Consider the following 26,324-nt stretch of genomic DNA (forward strand, 5'->3'; position numbering starts at 1 on the left):
ATAAAGACAACTTAAAACCCGGGTCAGTTGCAACATTACCAGCTCTGTAAAAGGAGGGAAAAAGCCTGATATTCCTGATTATGCACTCAAAAATTGATTATGCTACCTGACAGATAAATGATTTACCCACGTCCTAGGCAAGTGAGTCTATATTCCATATGTGCACCACCAGGAGTATTGTGGATGTACATACAGCCATTCAACCACCGACTTGGTCACCTTGCATTCTGAGGGAGGGACAGTTGCTGTGCGGTGCCTGTCTGATGTGTTGTGTTGGCTCAGGTCCAAACTGGCACACTTCCTGGTGACTGTGACGGCTGCCAACGCTGCTATGGGGGTATGCAATCTGCAATGTGGACTCCAACAAAGCACAAGGCCACATATCAATCTTCTCACATTGTGTTGAAGTCCCAAAGCACGTCTCCCCTACGGGCCACCATTGTTTGGCATATCACAGCTACAAATTATAGTGGAAAGGCTTTGCTAATTCGCTGGCAATTAAAGAATGAATGAAAGAAATATAAGGCCACAGGTTGACTAATAGATTTTCAGACTGACAGCTGTATGTTTAGAAAATGTTTAGACTTAACTGACTTGTATGAGCCCTGCAATGAACTGGTGACCCGAATTTATTTGCCATTCCCCAGTGCATGCTGGGATAGGATATAGAAAACTAAAGGATGAATAGACCATGGAGTATTAAATATAAGATGACGAGTGTGTGATGGAGACACTAGCCAACCAGAGTTTTATAGCTGCCGTATCTACAGGGTATGTAATTGCAATTTCTTGTATCAATCTGCTAAAATGTGCCTTATCTGTAAGATAATGAGCTATTCATTCGTCTATCTAATCTAATCACCACATTTTGTCAAAAAAGAAAAGGAAAAACATGTTCCCTGCCTGTGATTCTTCTCAGAGTCACTGGAGCCCACAGTCTATCCTTAAATGCATTGGGCACAAAGGCAGGAAACATTCTTGATATGTTAATCCATCACCAAAATAACACAGAAACACAACTCATTGTAAATTCACACTATGAATAGCTTCAACAGGTCACCAGTTTGATATTTAGCACACAATATAGAGCAAAGCAACTGTGGAAATGTGGCAAAGGTTTTGGCTCAAAAACATAAACCGTCACATGCCGAGTCAATTTGCACATGTCCAACTTTCCGTACTTAATTGAACAGTGTCTCCAGCTGGCATGGGCAAATTCTGTGCAATCTCGGAACCCGTTGGCTATCAGTCTGACAACAGGTCAAGACTTCCTTTTCCGTGCGCTGCTCATTGTTTACAGTCCGATTAGCAACTTGAGATGCGAGACGGGAATTGGAGTTGAGAGACGACGTGTACGACCGAATTGTTTCACTAGTAGCCAGTTTACAAGTTAATTTTAAACCAATAAAAATCATTGTCAGACAATAGCCGTTGGGTTCCGAGATTGCATTTCGGCCAATGCAGTCATTCTGTTTTGCTCTCCACACAGACTGTTTACCTGCATTTAATCAAAGCCTGCTCGAACAGGGTTGGTCAATACTACTCGGACTACAAATGGAAATCAGAACGCTTAGGTACCAAAATCTTGTCCCTGTTTAAAGAGATTAAATTCAGTGCGACAATGATCACATATTTGCAAAGCTTCCTAGTTTTCTTTCAACTTTTACATCAATGAATACATAAATTAGAATCTCAACAATGGTGTTTATGTCCATCATATAAACGGGATGCTTGAAAGTGCATTCTTTTTCCTTTCTGATTTCAAGTGCATAATCAACACTTGCCACCTAACTTGTTTAAGGAACAGTGTTTAGCATTTAGGGGGATCTATTGGCAGAAATGGAATATAATATTAATAAGTACGTTTTCTTTAGTGTATAATCACCTGATAATAAGAATCATTGTGTTTTTGTTGCCTTAGAATGAGCCGTTTATATCTACACACTGAGCAGGTTCTCTCCACGGAGCTGGCCATGTTTCTACAGTAGCCCAGAACGGACAAACCAAACACTGGCTCTAGATAGGTCCATTCACGTTTTTGCAATGGCCACAGTAGTTCTTAATCTGCAACCTCACCGCACCTCTTAAAACATGTTGTGACTGCCAGTAGAAAAGCAACCAGCCGTTGTGATGTTTGTATCTACACCAAACATTTATGGCACACAAGTTGAAACCTTTCACAATTTGACAGACTGGACTGAACCAGTCAAATCCAATAATATTTGTCACATTCATACGTAACGTTATTTAGAGCAGCCATTCTCGCGAAAAAGTGATGTGGGAGACAACCCTGCGCCAGTAAAAGCTCCGAAGCGTGTGGTGAGGAAATATGAGAAGTGCACACATATCTGGAAGAGCAGCACTCCCCTCTTGCTGAGCATTACACTGATGGTAACTTTTGTGCAAAAAACTGGCCTACTTATCAGATATATTTGACCAGTTAAATCAGCTCAATATATCAATGCAAGGCAGAAGCAGCACAGTGTTTTTGGTTTCAGACAAAATTGAGGGCTTCAAGAAAAAACTTATTCTGTGGAACAGAAGAGTCAAGGAGGGACGATTTGACGTGTTTTCACTCCTAAGTGAAACTTTGGAAGCCAGTCCTCATGTCAACATATCCAGTGCTATAACCCAGCATTTGACTCAGTTGTCGGGAAAGTTTGCAGGCTACTTCCCAGAAGATGCACGAGATGGAAACCTTTGGATTTTGGACCCTTTCTCTGTGGATCCTGCTTCAGAAGACATAGCCCTCTCCACTGTGTTGGAAAATGAACTGATGGAACTATCAGCAGACAGCAGCCTGAAGCTTCAGCTCACACAAGTAGACCTTGCTTCATTCTGGATACTGGCTGCCAGTCAATATCCCTCTCTGTCAAAACGGGCAATCAAATTTCTGTTGCCTTTCACCACCACCTATTTATGTGAGTCAGGGTTTTCCATTGTGACTGTCACAAAATCAAAGGCAAGGAACAAACTGAAAGCAACTTTGAATACTACTCTGCGTGTCAGCCTCTCACCCATCCCACCACGACTTGATCTCATTATTTCCCAGAGGCAAGCCCAAGTGTCTCACTGAGGGTAAGCAGAAGATGTATTTTGGTCTTACAGCTGACAGTGGCATAACACATATCTACAGCCCAGTTTATTATTTGTTGTATAAACATGTTAGGTTTTTTACTCATTTATTTGGGAAGGTGGTCCTCGGAAATGTTTTGACAATCACAAGTGGGCCTTCAGTTGCAAAAGGTTGAGAACCCCTGATTTAGAGTCCACTAGGAATCAAACCTCAGTCCTTCTTACTGTGAGTCTACAGTGTTTACCAAGCTGTGCTATCTTGGGAAATTATCATGGCTGACTCGTAGAGCCATGATATTTAATTCATGCATGTGATGTGTAACTAGGAAAGTAAATTAAAATTCAACTTGGTGAAGCAGTTACATCTTTTTGACATGCAGAACGTCCCAAAAATGAATTAAGAGGCAACTTCTAACATTAACGCATCACTGAATTTGTAGCCACAACTGGAATTTAGGTCGCTCCTTGTCATGATGAATAATTTCAACCTGATAAATGTTCTTTTTTTTGAATGTATTAGGAGCAAAGTTGAAAACACAACACCTCTGTCTCACCATCTCAGTTTACCCGTTGTGCAGAGAGTATCGTTCTGACAGCAGAACAGAGGCAGCAGTTCAGATGTCGTCACCATGAAGTCATGTGTGGGCCAAAGAGTGAAAATGTCACTTCTACTGGGCCTCTATACTAGCATCCTCATGGAAAAGCTTTCTTTTCAAAATGTGAGTAATTGCAGTTGAGTAGATACACCTGCCCCACATTCCCCAGAATGAACACCAAACCACAAGTCCTTTCCGACAGATACAGAGTACACACTTCACTTTGGATCTGAGTTCACTGAGTCAGGAGGATATTTCTAGGTCAGTGAAACAGACAAGTAGTAGTAGTGTACATTTCACCCATCTCTCAGAGGTGCAGAGAGTGTGTAATGCTTTATCATGTCTTATGCATGACTAAACCAACATGCTAGTGGTAAATGTTTAATTCTATAAATGAGGAATTCAGAATGAACTCTATTTTTAGCAACAGTTAACAGAGGAAACACTGTTTGTCAAAATCAGCTAATACATACTGTTAATGAATATATTTCCTGTAGTGAGAAGAGTATTTTTGTGGATTTAAAACGTTGCAGATCACCACACTTTAACTTTTTAAATGGTTTTAAACATTTCACGGCTGGATTAACACACATTATACACCCAAAACCTACAGATGCTAGTACATTTTATGCAAATAGTAGATATATCAGTGCAGTGCTCACACAGAAACTGGTTTCAGAAATTGGAAGCATGTTGATTACTTGTTTTTATTTCCCAGGGCCAAACCCCCATCAGCCTATCATTACTAACTTCTGTCAGCTGAAAACTAACCATAATTGATCCGGTCTGAGGCATAATTATTCTGAATAATAGAGCTGTATTATGGAAGCAAGAGGGAGCGGAGCTGAGCTGATGGTGTGATTGAGGAGAACAGTTTTTACTAAGCTATTCTAGACCTGATTCTCTCATATTTGGAGGAGGCTCTTCATCCTGCAGACCAGACAGACTGTGAACAGTATTTAACGTGTTTGATCGGTAGAGCTTGTTGGGCCGTACGCAGCCAAAGTGCTCTATGAAATGCTTTGTTCAGGGCAACAACATCTCCGAAGCTCTGCGTGTATTGAGGGGGGAGTGGCATGAAGTGGGCATGTTTCTTGATACTGAGCTTGATGTGCTTGAATATGTGGCCTATAGAAAGGGTGAGAGTCACCCTCTGCTGGTACAGTTGTTACCTCAGAGAAATGTTTTTCAGAATCAATGAGGCCCAACAAATGTGATGATTGGATTTTTCCTTCCTCATAAATCATTTGCAAAGCCGATTTTAGTTTTTTTTCCTTAAACATTTTGATACTTGCATTGTTTACATCCATGTTTACTTTGCTAACAGTCTTTGCTGGAGTATTGCTGCGCTCCTTGGTGCTTTATCGATACATGTAGATCATTGGAATAGTGTGAAACCATTGGCTGGATGGTGTATCATGTCACACGTGTGAGCGTGTGAACAAACAAAACGGGAAAGCACTCATAAAACATACCAATTCTGGTGGTCATAAACCTTTAAGCCAACCTTTGATGAATCTGAACAGCTTTTTTCACTTACAGATAAAACTTAAAGATGCTCTGTTCAATATCCAAAGCATTAATGTAGCGTCAACCATCTATTTGCTATGTAAAGATATAGAGGAGTAATGTCTACCTGAGCAGAGAATGAAGTTGCTCCCTCTGTGTGTGTTGTAATCTGAGTTTCTTTGTGCTTTGTTGACATAGCCAGGCTGGCCGCGTGTGATTTTAGTGCATGTGATCATGCCCCACTGGCTAGCCTGCTGCTCTGCACTGCTCTTATTTGGCAGTTACAGCTGATAACGCCGTCCCAACCGACCGATGCCACCGTCGCAGAAGCGTAGCACCACCCTCCGGTTCCCCCTCAGAATAACATTGTCAGCACTGTCAGCACTGTTGTCCCCCATTTAGCACCTTTAACAAACTTATGTAACTTTTTTGTAGTTCATTTATATTCCTGTGAGTAACTGGTGGTATGAATTTTCTAAAAATTTGCCATTAGATATAAAGACTCCTGTCTAAACACCGACAAATCACTAAAGGACGAAGGGCAACATAGCAAGCTACAATAGGTGGACCCACTGCCTACTGTACATTTCCTGTACTTTCTTTTGTTTTCAGACTTAGTTGTTTGTTGTCCATCTTTTAAAATAGCTCAATATAGATCAGGGAGTTACGGCATCCTGTATTTTTTCTTTCTTTTGTTTTTACATTTGGATTGGACCTTAAAAATACTCAATTTGTCTCCAGATGTAAATGTGAGATTTATAAGACGAGATAAAGTAGTCCAGAGGCGAGGAGTTAAACCCTCAGCTTGTTCAAACAAATTGTTAGGCTATAGTACACCTTTGCTGCTGAAACCTCACACTGATAAAACCTCCTCCTACTACAACATTGAACCACTAGATGGAGGCATTGATCTACAGTATTTAAATCCAGTGATCTAACATCTCTTTTCTCAGTGTGACCTGTTAGTTCTACCTTCAGAGTTCAGATACAGTTTAAAAGACAGTTGTTGCGTGTGCTGCCTTGTTTTATTTTCCCTTTGAGCAGTTGAAATGGAAATGCATGTAATTGATAAAATGACATAACATTTCTGTCTTTCTAAATTAAGTGCAAGTCTTTGAACTTCAGCCGAAACTTTTAATGCACCTCCCTTAAACATGTTTTAAGTTCAGACAGAGAAATCCAGTCTAAATATGATTTACTTTAATAAAGACAGGGAAGCTAACGCCAAATTCACACCAGAGCTGTGGTGAAGTGCGTCCTGCGGCAAGCTGCCATGTAAAGTTCATGAAAAGCTGCGTTTAAAAGTTCAACTTTTAGCGACGAAGTGCGGCCATAGAGGACCTGCAGCCAATCAGTAAACAGACCCCGTGACTCCTGGGACATGTTGACCTATGTTGCAAATTTCTTCCCGCCTGAAACACAAGAACACGCCTCCCGGCCGCAGAAAAATAAAATTTTCGCTGCTGCCTGGTGTGAATTTGGCGTAATGGCTTAACGAAGAAGATGAGTGATGACAGGAATCAAGCTTGACATGAAAGGATATTAGACAACAATTAGAATATGAGAATAAAATCAAGTACAAGAACGTGACTTTCTGTCATTACATCTATTGCTGATATTGCATTGTGCCAATTAAAATGTCACATTAGAAAAGATTTCTCAAGAGTGATGAATGAATTATGGATTGTATTAACTCTCTTCCACTGCTGGAGATGTGTGAGTGTCAAAATCCCACTTGGTATAATTAGAGGGAGCATGTCTGTGCAAAAAATGTAAATGGAAAAAAAGATTTAAATGGAAATAAAAAAACATCACGGCCAGATTTAAGTGTCACCATAGTATTTGCACCTTCCTGATCTGTACATCACAACATATATGAACAACAATCATGCTACGTGTGGTTATATATCCTTAAAATCCCCCTTCTTTTTATCTTCCCTTGTTTCTAAGCATATGGTACCCTGTGGAATAGACATGCAGGGCTTTTCATTCGGTGGCAGGCCAGTCTCAGAGGAATTCACTGTGACAGACCCTCTCTGGCTGAAGAAAGGATGGAGTCTGCCCGCAGCCCGATGGAACAATTTTTCCCGGCTCACTCCACTTTTTTTTCCCCTCCGTTTTCTTTTTTGCTTCGTCATATTGCCCACACGCTCAGCTGGAGTCTGTTGAATAACAACGTCCTCTCCTCTCCTCATAAGAGAGCATGCACAGACATATGCGCGTGTACACGGACATAGACACACACTCCCTTCATCCTAATCTCTCCTGCTTTGAACACTGACTTTATCCCATCTGACTGAGTTGCTCTTTATACAGTCTCTCTTCACACTCGGTCTATGGAGATGGTAAAAGGAAAGAGTTGACTTCCCTATGAGCTCTCTGCAGCAGTAGGAGGAGTGATTGGGGAATGTGCAGCCTGTGGGTGTAATGCTTCAATAAGCCAAAGATATGAATATGTGGATCTGATTCTATTCCTCCAACATGCTGCTTATTTTCCATTTCCGCTGCTCCTTTTTTCTGCTTGCATTTTGACTTGCATTCATACATTTATCCTTGTGAAATGGATCGGGAATCAGCCTAATTATTTGTTCTTTTCCAATATCATGACACATCACACTGACAAATCCTAAACTGGCAGCTGTTCAGGGGAGTTTTCTCCAGCTGGCTGCTGTTGTCGGAGTTTAGACGTCAAGTGCCTCGCTAAAGAAAACCTCCAAGAGGAACAGTTTCTCAATCATGATATATTAACATGTATGATATTCACCACACAGCGACAGGTGTCGGGCGTCAGTCTGAATCTTCATGTCACCGGCTTCCAATGAAAATGACTTGTAGCCTGTTGCTGTGTCGCTCGTAGTGTGAACATAGCATAACACTCATGATTTTGCGACTAATCGATCAGTTGATTTAATCGACAGATCTGTAAAACTGAGTTTCTCCACAAAGAATCACACAAAAGCACGACTTTAAATCTTGTATTTACCAGAGATGTGCTCATAAGTTTCTTGAAAATAAGTCAGTCGGTGTGAAAAAACATTAAAAACAACTAAAGAAACCTAGTCAATTAGTCGACTCTTGGTCTTTGTCTACTAAAAGGGGGCAGCCTAACTACAACAATATGTCTCAAAGTGCTTGCTATTTCTTTCTTTTAAAGGCAGGGCCGGTGACCTTGAGAAACTAGAAAACTAGCAAGCGTTTATTTGATTTTTAAAAATGATCCAACCGAAAAAAGACCAGTGTTGCCAACTCTTTTCCAGTGAAAGTAGCTAGCAGCACTAGCTCTTAAAGTCCCTAAATCGAGCGAGAAAGTCTCCAAGTCGGCAACAGTGACAGTCCGTCACTCCCAAAGCCACTCCCCCAAAATGATCATAATGAACGTAAACGGCAAACACGGTTATTGTTATTACTCACAGTTGTCAAGTGAGCAGCTTGTGGAAGACTCTGGTGATGTGCAATGAGTGCACAGTCAGATAGACAGCTCGGTAGCCCGTCCAATCATTACATTTGAGTTGATTTAAATGATTGGACGGGTTTATTACAGTCCTGCGACAGCCGCAGATACCAGATTCTATCTTTTTTTTTGTCAGAGCATTTGATTTATTGATTGCTGTCGGGACGTAATGAGGGTTTCAACTAATATAATGAAATATGTTTCTAAAATCTTTACCAAACCTGCCCGGTAGAAGTGAAGAAGAAAGTAAGAAGTGACATACAAACCCATTCAGTCTAAAGATATGTCGAATATGTCAATGAAAGAGAGAAATGATCATTATATATCATTAGCATACAGCAATGAAACACTAGAAGAAACACAAATTGGATCGACTATCAAAGCAAACAGAGGAAACGAAGTGCAACTGTCATTGTTTGTGGTGGAGGCACGCAGCTTCTCCCGTTTAAATGAACCTACATTTCAGATAAAAGTAATGTTACATAATACTGAATCCTGTCAGGGGAGAATATCTGTATCTTGGATATGTGTAGTGTAGTACCAGCCATGCTTTGTGGAAGAGCAAACATGTGTACTGTATGTCTCAACGCTCTATCATTGATTCTCTACAGAACGAATGAATACAAACATATTGGTGAAAACCGAAACAGCCGTGAACCCACAATGCATTAAAGTCGCTCTGAGGCCAGAAAAGCCAGTCAATACCTAATCCTCTTTCTGACTGAGCTACTGGCAACTTTGCCTTGAATGACAATGCTGCATTTCAAGACAACAGCAGGGAAAGCCAATCATTGACTCTGCTTTGTATTCATGCCACATCCTCCCACAATTCTCTCTGGCTGTCGGCATCTTCTGTCAAGTGATGTTCTGTTCTTCTCATCACAGTCTCATTTAACAATTTCAGGGTAAATTGTTCAGATTCATTGATTTTATTAAGAACAAACACCTCTGCAGTTTGTTTTTGTACTGTTGAGCTTGTGGAAAATTTGAATTAGCAATCATTATGTAGAATTTGTGATTTGTCAAAAGGATACAGTTTAGATCCAGTTATTCGTATGTCAGTCAATGTGACATGTCCTCCTATAATGATGGTCAGTATTTTGGCATAAAATAATACATTTTTGCTGGACCAAAATTTACTTTAGACAGTATATTTTTATATACAAAGGATATGGAACCTTTTCACAATACTGTACTTGAGGCCAATTTAGGGATACAATACGTTACAGAGCCTTTCATTATTGTTGAAGTAATTTGTTTTTCTCACACTAGATGGGGCTATCCTATGACAAAAAGTGTCATAGGATAATCAGGCAACATGCTAGTTTTTGTCACTACCTTTAAGCTTATACACACAATAATGTTTTGCATTGTTGGCCTATCAAATGAAAATTGTGCATGCTTGACATCAATGACCTATTAAAGTATACCGGATTTTTGCTGTTTTTGACTGATTTACTGATGTTCATGCATCTTAAAATAGAAATTCATTGTGAACATTCTCGTCTGCTTCTCTGTTTTTTAATCAAAGTTAACCTATGATTGTGTTCATGCAGCTGGAATTGATGTCTGATTTGAATACTGTGCACTGCATTATTATTACAATGATGACATATTCTCTGACCATAATAAAAGTGGTCATGATGGGCTCTGTTATGGATTATCTATCTTGAGCAAGCTTCAAGTCACACTGCGCTGTTATACTATATGTTACCATATTTGCTCTCTGAGACGACCTCATAGCGTTGTTGGTACAAAGAAAACACCTGCTCCAGTTGTTCAAATCCCTGATGCCATCATCTTCCCAGCATGACGCTTTCCCATTTTACTTACAGTAAACACACACACACGCACACGCACACACACACGCACACACACACACACACACACACACACACACACACGCACACGCACACGCACACACACACACACACACACACGCACACACACACACACACACACACACACACACACACACACACACAGCTTGTCTGTTGTTGTTGTTGTCTGTAACTTTTAATTAAACCTGTTCAGTGGCTGCGCAAGTCAGACAAGTAATATATTAAAAGACAGAAGGAGAGAGCCCAGATCAGATTGAGCAAACCAGTTTCCTTATTAGATGTGTGCTGGAGGTCAGACTATTGTTTGGGTATAGCATCACGGCAGCATCAGGTAGAACAAGTGGAGTAATTAAGTGAGATAATCCTCACACTCAGTTTTTCAGTGGAAACCTTAAAATTTGCAGTAGACCCCCAGGGCTCATTTTCGCACAGCGCAGTGAGCTGTGCAATAAGAGTAATTACCAAATCCCTTTTTTCTCTCCTGGTTCCTTCCTGAGGAGACCTGGGACCTGCGTTAAAGAGCAACTTTTATGGTACGGCACAACACTGTTTGGATTGTGATATTGATTTAATTTGCCTGTTCAGGTTTTATCAGCGGTTGGGACAAAGAATAAAATGCAGCTCATGTATTTTACATGAGCTATTATCATTTTGAGGGCATTTTTCACTACTTTCTGTATATCCTTGAAATGAATTCAGGGGGAACTATAGATAACATTTTGTGTTGTGATCTGCATTACTTATCACTTCCAGATAAAGGCACAGGGCTAAGTTGCAGCTCTGTGTTGAAAGTCACCTTTCTATGCTGAGCTAACCGGATAATTTTGTTAATGATATGATCTATTGTTGGTCCCTGTTGACCTTGTTCAGAAGGAAAAAAGAATTTGTGTTTTTATTTCTATTTGGTTCTTTTGATGATAGTAAATGTGATTACAGTATGATACTGTCAGGGTCATCCAAGCCTTTCCATGATAAATGAGCTGGTTTCACTCAGATTTTATCAAGTTTGTATATTGTTAGTTATTATAGTAGATACTTATTATACCAGTGGTGGCAGTAGGGCTGTGCAATTAATCGAATTTCAATTACAATCACGATTTTGGCTTCCAACGATTATGAAAACAAGATGTTCAACATAAAACAATTATTGTGCCACATTCAGTTTCGCATTGACGCTCTTGTTTTATCTTGTGTTATAAATTCAGTGCACCCCTTTCACCCTGCTCGGCGGCTCAGGGACGGTCGCTCGGTGTGGGAGGATCCCCTCGTGGGAAGGCGCTGTGACCGGCTCTAGGTTGACTTGGAAAGGCAGACCCAGTCTTGTTGACCATGCTTTGTGGGTGTGACTTTTTTGCCGTGTTATCGCTATTCACATCTATATAACCAATGTATTTATGATTACATATTTCACTAGCACACTAGTTATTTAGAGCCTTCTAGCTTCTTAATTTTGCCCTCAAAGTGCACCAGATTTATACATTTAACTTAAAAATGTAGGCTATTAAATGTTCCTTCTCAATGCATGATGTTTCCGAAGTCAATGAGTATTCATGTTGAATAATCGTGACCTCAATATTGACCAAAATAATCGTGATTATGATTTTTGCCATAATCGAGCAGCCCTAGGTGACAGCACTATGCCATCTAACATTATTCCCACCAAAACAGAAGAGTCTGTACTAGGGGAGGAGCCATTAACCATGGCAGCTCCTGGGAGAGTGGCGACATGAGAGGAAAATCATGTCAGTTCTAAAAGGCCGGCTTTTTATGGTCTAATGTAGTCTATCAAAAAGGCTCCCTGTGGCGTGAAATTGGGAAAATTCAAAGTGATAACAAGGGGTAGTGGCACAGGTCAGTCATTGCCTGTAGCAGTTGTGGTAGGTAGCAGAACAGAGAGATGGGAGGTGTACTTTAAAAACATGAGAGGAAGAAATTGGATGCGTAGGATTGAGTTTAGGATGTGGTTTTGCAGCAACCCCAGCAGCAGGCTTGTGTAGGGAGGTGTGGAGTGGGAGCAGCTAACATGTGAAAAGAAGACGACACTTGCACATATCATGTTCATAGGACAACAGAAGTCAAGTTTCCTTCTACACTTGTGTGATCTCCCCGGCGTTGTTTCTGGTTAAAAGACTCTATCTTACAAAGCAGGAATTCCATAACCCTTTTCTGTATTTCAAGCTTTTACCAAAGCTTCTTTTCCAGACATACAATGCTTATGTAACTGAATGAGCTCAAATCCATCAATCAAAGGCAGCCAGCAGTGCTTAAAATAAGGCCCAAATTATAGCACCCAGACAAAGGAAATTATAAATATGCGTCTCCACATCTTGAAGAGTTTCTGATAAATAAGTGTTAGCCTTATTCTTTAACACACATTTATGTGTATTTTCATCAGTTGACACTGTATTTCTGTGCAGCTCTAATGGAAATGCATTTGATTTTTGAGCAAAATCAAATGTCAGATCCTTTATGAAAAACTATAGTGCGGTAGAAGTGGGGCTAATAATAATATTACAGTGTTGTAATTTAGTATTGATGATCACTAATCTTGTTTGTCAATTGTAGCTTCTTTATATTCTATTAATGTTTGTAAAAGCCTGCTCACAGTCTATCCCAGTGTTCTGAAAGTGGCCTATAAAACGTTGCTTTCTTGAACAGATTGTGATTAACAAACTGTCCCCACTTCCCTGTTGCCCAGTGGCTCATTTTCAATGGAAATGACGACGGCTTGTGATTAACATGGGAGCCATATTGCATCCTTAATGATTCCTGAGTTTATGTCTCCTCGAATTGGCGAACGCAAGAACAGATGGCCCCACGGGTGGAATCCAGACACACTCACTGTGCCTGTGACAACTTTGAAAACTAAGTGTGTGTGTGTGAGTCAGTGTATGTCTGAACATTTGTGTATATGTGAATGTGTGTTTGTGTGTGTGATGTATTTCTTTTCCAACATTTGCTCCCGCAGGCTATTGCTCTCAATAAGAATGCGCTCTTAGTCAGCCAGTGTGGTTACATAAGAATAAGAAAAACCAGTGTGTTTGCATGTTTGAAGAGTTTTTTTTATTATTTGTATGCCTGTATGCTTTGCCACTGTTAAAACGTGTCCTTGGAGTTTACCTCGGGTCTTGGGAGGATGTGTGTATACTTCCTCTCAGTAGATTTTTTTTGCATCTACAGGAAACAGGTACAGGGGTCTCTATCTATACCACTTCCTCCAGTTGTTTGCTCGCAGTCTGCTTGCCGACCTCCTGTGTTTGACAGAACTGTGAGTGGTAGAAACCGTCACAGGTATTGTACAATGTGTCTTTCTAGCCTCTAGGTCATAGCCCCAATCCCAAAGAGACTTGTTGACATGAGAGATGCCAGACAAGATTATGACAGAAGCTAAAATGTTGACATCTGAAGACCACATCTGTTGCCTTCTACACCTATTTTCGACTGTCAAGCGCACACATATATACGCTGGCATGTATGCTACACGTACCCATACACATTCAAATTTCTGTGTACTGGTCACATACCAGTCTCACGGGAAAAGGAACCAAAGAATATTTTAAGCAAAATAATTGCTTTGAGATGTCTCTACATTTAATCTCTATAAACAGATCCTGCATTCACTTGTAGAATCTGTCGGCAACGGGATAAGACTTTTGCATCGGAAGCGTTTTGGTTTCTGTTTGTATTCCGAGTAGTATTGACCAATTACGTAAGAGCAGGCTTTGGTTGAATGCAGGTAAACAGTCAGGAGAGCAAAAGAGGAAGAATGCATCGGCAGAAATGCAATCCTGAAACCGACCGGCTATTGCCTGATGATGATTTAGCTTTTTATTAGTTTAAAATTAGCTTGTAAACTGGCTACTGATGAAACAATCCGGGCGTACTTGCGTCTAAAGTTGCTAATCGGACTGTAAACAATGAGCAGCACAGGGAAAAGGAAGTTTGGCCCGGATATCCGCTGGTTATACCAGAACCTCGGAAATATAGCCCTCGCACCCAGAGGCGTATCCGTCGTCAGACGATTGCCCTACATTAGATAATTATGTCGCAAGACAAAAAAAAATTACATGCAAATCATCCAGAAGTGTCCAGTAGTGCAAAATGAAGGCATATGAACAACAGTGTGAACAGATTATAGATGCCAAAGTGAATAACGGAGACCTTTCAGAGGAGGAGAGATGGCTTAAAAAAGCTGAACTTGGGAGTGTTAACAGGATTGGTGTTAATATTCAGAGTAGATACTAACTCAGTCATTACTTACAAAGTCAAACTCGAGAAAGTTGTTAAAATTTGAAAAATTTAATCAAACATGACTTTGGTATTCACATGCACTGTTTCAATAGGATGGTAATATTTTGTAACCCAAATGTGATCTGAATGGCAATAAGAAAATTCTCACATCTTTGTTTTATTTGAACACTTTTTAAAGAGTCTATCAAGGTTCTCTCCTTGACTTTTCCATCTATCATTCACATTTCTAACTCTTCTTTTATCAACTGTATCCCCAGTCCTTGTCTTCAGTCCCTTGTTCAACCCACCGTTCCCAGGATCCAATCCATCGCTGTCCTTTCAAACTTCCAGGCATCCTGTAAATCCTTTGTCTTTTTTATGTTTGACTTCACTGGCAGTAATATACTCTGGGACTACGGACCAGCATGAAACTGCTCTTATTTTGTGGTGGTGTCAAAGAAAGTGTGATCCAACAGGGGAAAAAGGAAAATAAAGAGAAGAGCCTGAGGTGTAGAGTTGCCTGGCAACAACTTCCCACCTTTTGTGTGAGTTGGCCTTCATCAGATTGCAGGGTAGACATTTAGAAACACTCCAGCATAACAGTTGGTTTGTCCACAACACTGGTGAGAGGAAGGACCAAGAGAAAAAGAGAGGGAGAAAAGGAGCTGCTGAGGAATGACGTGTTACCATTATGGGGTGACAAACTTTGACAGTCATGTTGAGGCACACAGCACAAAGCCGGCAATGGCCTTCTACATCTTCAATTTCTCCAGTTTATTTTTTCATTCATCTGACTTGACCCCATCCTCTGAGGTCTGACCATCCCTGGAGTAGGGTAATTTCCTCATAGGTGTCTCTACCATCCACCTTATATCTGCTCATGGAGATTAGGTTCCCCTCCAAGCCACTGTGCCCCCCAAGCATCCAGCATGGGGCCATCCTACATGGTCATGTGTTCTGGCCTCTGTGAACTAATGCCTTCTTCTGGCATTCCCTTGTGTTGAGGTATGTTGGGGCTTTGGCTACCAGCTTTCCCTCCCCAAAGGTCAATTCTTCCAACCCGGGGATGAGTTCCTCTTCCTCCTCTGACCTCCAGGTCACAGAAGTCTTGTTACCAGTTGGGCCAATCCACCTCTGCCACCACTCTCCCATCCAATGTTCCTCCCTTGTATTCCCCTTCCTCATAGGGTTTTTTCGTTTGGTCATGGGCAAAGGGTTGATATCCCCTAGAGGTCGGGTGACTACCTTGTACCCAGGGATACCTTCCCTGGGTTGTTTTTCTCTGACTATGTCCTCTTTTGGCTGATTCATCACTCCCCTCTTGGAATTCCTATTTAAAGGCGAGAAACGGACCCTGGGGATGGGATGATCAGGACGGAGCAGCGTCTTAGACTGAGAGGGTGTGTTAGTTATATCTTTTTTTCCTCTCCTTTTTATATAGAGGAGCTTATGCTTGATTTATACTCCTGCAGCTGTGCGCCTATGGATTCTGTGCGGGCACCTCTTGTGCTCGCCAGGCATATGAAGTACTCTGGCACATTGTGCGTAGCATGTGATTCCTTTTCAAGTCCTTTGTCAGGCAGTCTTTGATTTATTTGATAGACATGACAGTTCCATATAGATTGGCTCAACATAACTCCATGGCTGGAAAAAAAAAATATGAAAGAGTTGGATGATGAGGAAGACCTCCTGTGCCTAGAATGACTAAGGCTGTTGTTGTAACAGATTAAGGATACTTGTCTGGAAAACCCACCTCCCGGCTCAGATGTCCAATCAAAACTTCAGAGGCGTCAGCGGTGCCTGGTGCATAGTCACATTTTTCAAGAGGTGTGCGGCACCTCTCTGCGGCTCTCTGCGAGCTCTGCAAACCATCTCTGTGGCTCTGCGGGAGCTCTGCGCAAGCTTTTCTGCAGAAGTATAATTTAGGCATGTGGCTGTACTACCTGCTGGGTTCCTGTTAAGCGGGCTCTGTTTGCAGAACAAATACATATATGGTTATACATTTCAATACGGAGAGTATATGTGGTCATTCATCTAAATGTTTAAAGCTAGTGCATATATGGGTATACGTCTCAATGTATTTGTGTTAGTAACCTTTTCACCCTCTAGCGCAGCCTTTTCTGATCTCTCTATGCAGCTCGTCATATAATAAAGAACTCTTTTCTAGCTTGGTTAAGGGTTAGAAGTCCCAGTCCTGCCAACACAAGGCCACTGGGCACAACACTGCGGACACAATATCAGAAACAACTGAATGGACTGTGATAAAACTTGATTCTCACATTTACAAAATTATGAACTCATCTACATTTCAAAATACCTAATCTCACGCACCATTGGTACACTTTTGACAAAACTAATGAAACTGAAGAAGTATGCACTTCATTACAGTATCGACTCATTGGTCCAAAGGGGGAAGCTCAAAAAAGTGACATATTTTGTACCAGAATGTGACTCCATGGGGGATGACTTGTTTGCTCTCTTTTATCTGCATATCCTTAAACAATAAACATCCCCTTCATTCTATTGGCACAAGGTGACGTTAATGTTTGGCAGACTAAAAGTATTTTAGCAGTTTATTTGCCGTACCTTTCAGTACATTTAGATGGTACAAAGATACCTGCAATTTCTAGCCTGAAGCATTCCTCCTGTAATTATGATCCTTTTTTCAGGCTGGTTCCAACAACATCCACACAAGCAGCTGCAAAAACCAATTATTAATGAACTGCTTGAAAATACTGGAGAAGAGATTTGTATTTGTTTTTGCCTCTAATGAAAAACATCACTGGCTGGTACCTTACTACACTGTGAGCCAACAAGAATTGTATTAGTCCATCCATTCAAGTCACATATCCAGGTCAGGGTCATGGTGGCAACAGATCAAGCTGAGCAGACTAGATGTACTTTTCCACAGTGATGTCCCCCAGCTCCTTCTGACATTCTCAGGGCAGCTGGGAGATGTAATCCCTCCGGCTCTGCTCCAGGGGCTCTTCTAGTTTAGTCATGCCGGAACATTGAAAAGGAAGCACCTGGGGGGGCACCCGGTGGTTGAACCACATCAATCTGCGCCCCTCAGTGGGAAAAAGCAGTGGCTTGACACGAAAGTCCTCCCAGGTTGCTGGACATCTGACAAAAAGTGAGTACAGCTACCCTGTGGAGGAACATCATCTTGCATCAGTAGGCTAAAATAATGGCCTCTGACATTCACTGATCAATGGCACCAAATCTGTCGTTGCTTTGAAGCTCAGCTCTCTCTACGACCACAGCTTGGTACAATGGCAACATTACTGTAACACTGTAATAGAAACAGTGTTTTCTGCTCTGGGGGGGTTCAGGTAGTGAGCTAATAAGTGCATTATAAACCTGGATACTGCTATCAGCTGCCATCAAGTAACACAATGCAGCCAGTATTCACATGCTGGTGATAGTTTTTAACTTTAGTCTAGTCTGCATTCATGTCCTATCATTCAGATTGAATTACGAGCGACTGAGTTGAAGAAAACTCTTCATATCAGAGATATCAGGAATTTCTGACAACTACAATATCTCCCACTTGGTGAGAAGTACTACAAATGTCTCAACAGACAGCTGGCAAAAAATAGCTGCAAAGCCACCATCACTGGCAGTTACATTTCACATTCATACAGTCAATGATTCCACAGTTTCTATGTTTTTAGTAGGCAAATTCACAAGGGCAATTAAAAGTTGTTAGATGTCTTGTTCAAGGGCACCCAAGTGGTAGTTGATGAAGGGGTGTATGGTGTTGTTCATTCACGTTTTGCACCCACAATTTCCCAGCAGTCTATAAAATCAAAGCAGTGGCTTTCTGGTCATACTGTAACTCACCTTTGGCTTTCCGGTTGCCACTGCTGATTGACAGTTATTATATTATTTAAAGCCAGGACCTCCAGCTGTACCATTAGCCTGATTGTATTTAGATCATGTTTAGATTACAGGTCTGTAGTGTAGGTCTGGGGCCGTATTCACAAAACATCCTGAGGGTAAAAGTGGCTCCTAACTGACTGAGTTAGGAGACTAGGAGAAACTCCTAAAAATATGGGTGTGTCAGTCCCAACTTCAGGTTTTTATTAAAAATAAAAGCGTTAAAAACTAGCTCCTACATCTTGGAGACGTTTGAGGCAGAGGACGCCTAACTAAGACCTGCTTACAATCAGTCAATTGCTGCAGCGGGTAATGCACCTCGTCACATCTGTGTTTTGTAAAAACACAATGATAATAAACTTTTAAAAGCATATTTTGATAGTGGTAAAGGTTCCAGTCAAATCACCAACAAATTCTGACAATCCAGTAACACCAGAGGGGTGATTGTTTGCACACACCTGCAGTACTTGGACACAGCGAACATTCAGTTTGCAGCGCTGATGAACTTGAAATATCTCAGACTGTCAGTTATTTTACAAACCAAAAATTTGCCTTTCAGGCTCCAATTTTTTGGGACAGTTTATTAAATGTACAATAACACCTACTAAATTGAATAAATAAACATTGTTTCATGGCCATGGAGTTAGCAGGTAAAATTGGCATTATACAAATTACCCCATCAAATCTCTCTATCTCTGTCTATTACTTTGTGCCTCCCATTCTTTGTATTGATTATTGATTTTATTTCCCATTCATTGACACAAACTGGTACCAAGTTAATTTAAAAAAAACATGTCATCCATAGCAATGGGGTCAACCTTAGCTTAGGAAGTGTATTGAGAAAATGTCTTAAGCGGAAACTCTTATGAGTACTCCTAGTTGTGAATACGGCCCCCGATCAGTACCAAGGGAAGATACTGAGATGGGATAGAAATTTGATCAGGCTCAAAATGTTAGTAGGGAACCAATAAAAGCGCTGATTAATCACACATGTTTTAGTAACTATGCTTACTTGGCTAAAGTATTTGCCAAGAATATTCATATTTTGGATTTTCAGTTTCCTATAGAGAGAGTAGTTTAGTCGAGCTCCCCGGGCGATTATGTGACATCAATAATACGGCAAAAAGAGAACAGCACTGCTTCATTTTGGACTTTTAAACAAAAGAGTTGAAAAGTTAATGGATGGCCTGGAGATTTTGGCGTGTCTCCTCATAGATTACATAAAACTGGATTGCTGAATGTCAGTTTCCAAGGCAACTGTATTTTTGTGTCTTTGCTCTCATTCTCATCTGTCAGTTCTCTCGGTGCTCTTGGCAGTTTTTTTGTCAATTGAGGCCTCAGTGTGTTTGTAAGCTTTAGTAATGGTTGGTTAAAGTGTCAGATGGAAAGTGTTTAACAAAAGCTGTGATTTGCACAGGAAGACATGACGAAGTGAAGAAGCTGAGATGATGAAGTGTTCTCTGGGTGTGTTAACATAAAAGATTGATGGACGGAAAAAGAGAGAGGGGAGGAGAACATGTTTAATTGCCTTCCTGATTTGGTATAAATTTCTCAGTGTGTGTGTGCATCTTCCTTATAGACAGTATGAGTTGTTAGCAGGCTGCTCGAAACAATGCTGCTTAATAACTTGTCCATTACAACTGTGTCGCTCAGAGATTTAAGAAAAATAAACTATTGTTCAGCAACCCTGTACAATGTTTACTGTGAACACTGAAAACTCATCATTTGTAGTTAATTTCATTGCACTCTCATTGTACTGTAAACACAATATAGTTACATATTCAAGTTTACAATGCAGCGACGTTCGTTTTCTCTGCACACCCACACGTTCTCACACCACCAAGTGTGTTGTCTAGTTGCAAACATTGAACACAGCCTCCTTACGCTTTCAGATGAAAGTGAAAAATGTGAATGGTTGAGGAATGTTTGCAACTAGCAGAGCAACTGAACCATTTTGCTTGGCTTGATGCACCGATCAAGCCAAGCAAAGCAAAGCATCAACGCGGGTACTGTGAGTCCATGTGTCATTGGTTCTTCCCCCCACTAGCTGCATTGTAAACCATGAGATATGGTACATGTAGAAGATGATGTTACTGTCAATCTCAGATTGCTTGGCAAACTAATACAAAAGATAAATTAGCTTCTCTCCCCTCATAATTGTCAGAAAGCTTAAAATGATTCCTATACTGTATGCACACTTCACCTCTGCTGTCAAGTCTAAAAATGTCTTCTTATATACATACATTCCTCTTTTTTTGCATTTTGATGTGAGAAACACAAATGTTTGAATCTTTTTGTTAGACTTACAAAAGTGCTTTGTGGGCCCAGCCCATGGCCGATGAATCATACATTTGCCACCCACTTCCTCGCTGGATGATTATGTTTAATGTATTGGTTAAAACTTTTATACTTGTTAGCCCAAGGAATTATCATAAGTCAATGGTTAGGAGCGCTGCGGATCAAGGGTCTTGGATGTATGCTGCCATCCCTCATATGCCAGTGTTGTGCAGTATTTTTTGTCCCATTCATTGTAAGATTCAGACAGTGAATGTGGAAAGGGTCATGGTCAGAAGTTGTCGGCTTTGCGAGGGATATATAAGAAATCCTCGGTTAAAACCTTAAAATGTTTCCTCAATACAGTTCCCATGTTTCCATATCGTATGCAACAACAGCTGCAAGTGCATTACAAAATCTCTGCACACTTTACCATCGTCAAGGACAAGGATATTCGGGATTGTCAAAAACAATTTTACTTTTGTGGACTCCTGCTGTTGTAAATATTTTCAAGGCTTCAGGTTTCAATACATTAAAATGCTAATAAGCCAAAACAGCCTAAACACACCATTGTACTGAAAAGTGAAAATAAAAATTGTTCTTAAAGGGTTATTTTCCCATGTTTTTGTGTATAAGTGACTAATGGGGAGTGGTCCAGTATTGAGGGTGAACGCTGTAACAGGCAGCTGCGAAACAAGTGAGCAGCGTCAATGTAACGTTACGTCAACTAAAAGTGCTTGTTTTTACCACTGACAGGCTCCGATCGTTATTATAAGTGTCTGACAACATTATGGAAGGGATCCTACAGAGAAATAAAACATTTTTCTGACCTTTCGCTTGATCCGGTCTGTTTGTTATTGTGTCCAAGTCCCGCTCAAGGAGAAGTCTCTTTGTGAAATCTGAATATCCATATACTCTGACTCAAATAAATGTGGGCGTCCATCGAATTCAAAGACGTCATCCACATTGTCGAAATCATCAAAATATTATATACAAGACTTCTCCTTCAGTCAGACACTTATAATAACAATCAGAGCCTGTCATGGCAAAAACAAGCACTTTTAGTGGACGTAAATGACGATGCCAGCTTGCCCCAATAGGATTACATTGTAGCCAGTGAGCAGCTGCCGTCTACACCATTACACCGCTCTCCCTCAATACTGGACCAATTTCAGAAATTGTTGTCCCTATTAGTCACTTAAACACAAAAACATCGGAAAACAGGGTCCAGTTTGAAAAATACAGAGGTTGCCCTTTAATGTACAGAAATTATATTTTTATGAAATAACAACATACTTGTGGAAGTATTGTTTGATTAGTGCAGTTATTTATGAATTAACTGCTGTTAACTGTTATCTCTAATTAACTGTTTAAGTATTTTCTCAGGTTCTTAATGTGAACTGAGGGCTCCAGTTATCTTATTTATAATTTCTCTTCTTGCACTGCATGACGTCATGTTCCAGGAGTCCATCCTAGTGTCCAGCCCCTCGCACTTTTCACCCCTCCCAGCTCATTCTGTGGCGCAGTTATAATCACCCATAGCTAATTAAGAAGCTTATGATATTTCCGTCGAGTTCCCCGCAGTGTGACTTGTGCAGCTGTATCCAAATGCTATTGATTGTGGCTGCTGGTGTTTGTGTCTTATTTTTCCTGCACAGCGGCTCCTCAAGGCATTGAGGGCTATGATGTGTCATGAAGACGAAGGCTAGGGTTGACATTTTGTGGATTTTGTGTGTGCGTGCGTGTGTGTGCTGAAGCTTGAGGGTTTAATTTCTGTTCAGAGAGACTCACTACCCTTTTTTTGACTCTTAAGTCCTATGTTGTTTTATTGTAGATATGCATTATTCAGGTCTATTTGCAGTTGATATTTCTCCACTGCTCTGATTTTAACATTTACATAATTGATACAGCAATGATGTGTCTTAAGTGGTTTCCATCAGTTGCAATTAACATGTATAGCGTGCTCCAGAGATGACGTATTTTTGTAGGCCAACCAGGAAGTTAGCATCGCCCAGGGTTCCCTCGACAAAAAGCCAATGGGATCTTTCCATTGGGTTTTGGATTATTGGAGAAAATAAGCCCTGTGGCAAACACACGTTTATGATACTTAGGCGTTTTGTTCCGTAAGATAATCTTCACACTACTTTTATGATTTTGAAGCGTAAATGCAATCGCCAGAAGTAAAAAACTAACATTAGGCTATAAATGAACTACACCACAGTCACATGAGCGCAAGTATACACAACGAGGCTGTAAAAGCGGACGAGTCGGCATGATGCCTTTTTAGTAGTCTCATTTAGTCACTTGTTAAAGCACATAAAGGCTTCAAAATTCACGAGTGTGGTATTTATTGATGTATTTTATGTTGTAGAACAAAACGTTAAAGTCTCTTAAGCTTGTGTTCACCACAGACCTTATTTCAGGCATCTAACTAAAAACCCATTCAAAAAAACCCATTGACTTCCAGGCGAGGGAACCGGAAATGCTAAAATGCTAACTCATTTCCAGGTTTATGATTCCTGTAGCGCTTTATTGGAAAAGAGGGGGGCATCTCCGAGGAGGAAAGAGAGGAGAGGAGTTAGTGAAGGACATAAGAGAAGGAGACAGCTAGGTGGGACTGATGCTCTTCACAGCATCATGCTAATGAGGAGGATTATTATGTCCCCCCCTCAGGCATGTGGAGGCAGATAGAGTGGGTGTGGGCGCAAGTGTGTTTCACTTCTGACCGTGTGATTTGTGTATAATAACACTGTTTGTGTCCTACATGATAAAAGCAGAAAAGAGAAACCTAACCTTTGAAAAGTGATTCTGTTGTGTTGCTTTGACATCTTTATTAGGTATATATATATATACTTTATATTTCCACTTTATTAGGTACTCATCCCTATTTATGAAAATGGCTTGCTCCTCCAAGCCACTGAGTCAGATAAAGAAATCAGGTGTATAAAATATGCAGACCTTAAGAGGCATTAGTGTGTGTTCAAAGGTCAGAGGCGAATGTGTTCAAGGGTTATAGAAACATGCGCAGCCACATGCACAGACTCATAATCATCTGTGCTCCTTATTTCCCCTTCCTCCCTAAGCACACACCCTCTCTCCCACCCCCTCTCTTCATCCTCTCTTCATCCTCCGGTCCCCCTCCTCCCTTGCTCAGCAGCAGCCAGTGGTATGCTCCACTCGTCTTCGCTCTCCTCTCTCTCTCTCTCTCTCTCCACTGTCAGCCTCAGCAGTCTCCACACCGGAGCTAGACACTGGTGCAGCGCCGATCCATCCATACATACATGCACGTGTGTGTTTCGTGGGTGCCGGGCTCTTGAGAACGCTCACCGTTTCGAGTGCGTGTTAAGTGTGCGAGCTGATCTGCATGAGAATGTGCATGTGAGCCCTTCTGGAGCATCTTTTTTATTGGAGGGGCATGTGTGCAGAGCGAGAGACAGCGTGAGGATGCGTGGTGGGCAGGTGTTGTTGTGATCGGTGGAGTTTTCGGTGTACTATCGTCGTGCTGTCTGCCTCCCCCTCCCTTCCATTTGGTTATCTCGTGAGGGCAAAAAAAGCATCCTGCTGGGATGTCCACCTCGCCTGGTGCAACAGACGGGAGCCAAAGGAACTCTTGTGAGTGACTTTTTCTTTTTTTCTTCTTTTGTAATTGGGAGTGGTGATCTGTGTGTGTGTGTTTCAGTGTGTTAGATATCTGCGTGGCAAACCAGCCTTGTGCATTCAAATAGAGGATCTTTATTTTCGAAAGGAGACCTGACCAAGCCAGAAGGAGGGGATATAGTTCAACAAATACTTTTTTTTTTATTATAGTTAATCTAATCATTACAAGTGAAACGGATTGCACTTCATATTGGCAGAATATGAAGTGTGTGTGACAGCAGAAAGATAGTGAGTGGGAGTGAAGAGCCAAGAGTTTGATTGTGTAACACAGAATGTATAAGGAAAGATGATATCTACAGTAGTGGAAGTAAAGGGGGATAATGCGTGCTTGTGTGTGCATACTTGTGCATATTTACATGTTGGAAAGAGAGCTCAGGGAGGCGTGTAACATGGGAGTGCTTAGGAGCATGCGTGAGTGTGTTTACATATTCCCTGGAGCGCTTCCAGCTGTCGATCTATTGGAAAGGAGCTGTGCATCGATTGACAACCAGGCCAGCTGTATCTTTTCAGTAAGAGGAAAAGACTTGCCGATGTTATTCACTACTGGCAATCTTATGAGTATTCCATTTAGATCTTGGAAAGACGGCACAGTTTATGTTTGGTTTAACCATGACCAAGAACAGAAAAAAATGGTTATGGTTGGATTTAGTTCTTCATCTTTATTTCAGTTTGTGTGTTTTGTTTAGCTAAATTAATAATTGAGTAAGAGTGAAATACTGTACCTGGCTGCCTTTTGGGTTTGTGTGGACAACATATCCTCATACAACGGTTCGTATGATATCTTATGAAAAGCTATTCCTCATTTTTCGTGCGTTTTCCTACGACTGTCCAGCAACACTTAACGCACGTGTCAATTTCTGTTTGTCACATGCATACAGTCTTTTCAAAATAAACTTCCGTCTTCACAGGAAACAACTTGGTTAGGTTGAGGCAACAAAACTACTTAGTTAAGGTTAGGAAAAGATCGACTTGGTTAGGTTTAGGCAACAAAACTACTTGGTTAAGGTTAGGAAAAGATCGACTTGGTTAGGTTTAGGCAACAAAACTACTTGGTTAAGGTTAGGAAAAGATCGACTTGGTTAGGTTTAGGCAACAAAACTACTTAGTTATGGTTGGGAAAAGATCGACTTGGTTAGGTTGAGGCAACAAAACTACTTGGTTAAGGTTAGGTAAAGATCGACTTGGTTAGGTTTAGGCAACAAAACTACTTTGTTATGGTTGGGAAAAGATCGACTTGGTTAGGTTTAGGCAACAAAACTACTTAGTTATGGTTAGGAAAAGATCGACTTGGTTAGGTTTAGGCAACAAAACTACTTAGTTATGGTTAGGAAAAGATCGACTTGGTTAGGTTTAGGCAACAAAACTACTTTGTTAAGGTTAGGAAAAGATCGACTTGGTTAGGTTTAGGCAACTAAACGACTTAGTTAAGGTTAGGAAAAGATCGACTTGGTTAGGTTGAGGCAACAAAACTGCTTGGTTTGGTTTAGGTTAAAATAACTCCGGAAGTGGCGTAACTTAAGTACGGTAGTTACGTGACAAGTAAATCAATGTTGACTTCTGGTTTCACACAGGGTATGAACAGCAGCATCCTGTGCGAAAGTCCGGTGTTTTCTGACCCACCCATCCACCATGACCTCCTTCCTATGCGGCACTTGTCGCTCTAATTGGGAACTTCCTGGTTCCCAATTACGTGGATTAAATATGAATTGATTTTGTGGGATAGATACGAATTGCAGTGCGTTACATTTCATTGGTATAGCTACAAACGGTGTATGAGAACAGCCTGGTGTGGATCTACTTTGTTTGCTCTTT

The 26,324-nt window shown here is 40.9% G+C and overlaps 1 protein-coding gene across 2 annotated transcripts in view; it reads left to right on the plus strand.

Moving 5' to 3' along the window:
• Positions 1 to 26,324, plus strand: part of dtnbp1b (dystrobrevin binding protein 1b) — a 70,439-nt gene that overhangs the window by 6,758 nt on the left and 37,357 nt on the right. The window contains exon 1 of one of the 2 annotated variants that reach the window (XM_037794406.1): positions 24,038 to 24,467. The exons of the other annotated variant lie outside the window; for it this stretch is intronic. Coding sequence (XP_037650334.1) covers positions 24,422 to 24,467 — 46 coding nt within the window. The 5' untranslated portion in view covers positions 24,038 to 24,421. Of the gene's footprint in view, positions 1 to 24,037; positions 24,468 to 26,324 lie in introns of those variants that run through there. 2 annotated transcript variants of the gene reach the window in all.

This window comes from Sebastes umbrosus, chromosome 15, assembly GCF_015220745.1.
Source record: "Sebastes umbrosus isolate fSebUmb1 chromosome 15, fSebUmb1.pri, whole genome shotgun sequence".
Taxonomy (NCBI): Eukaryota; Metazoa; Chordata; class Actinopteri; order Perciformes; family Sebastidae; genus Sebastes; species Sebastes umbrosus.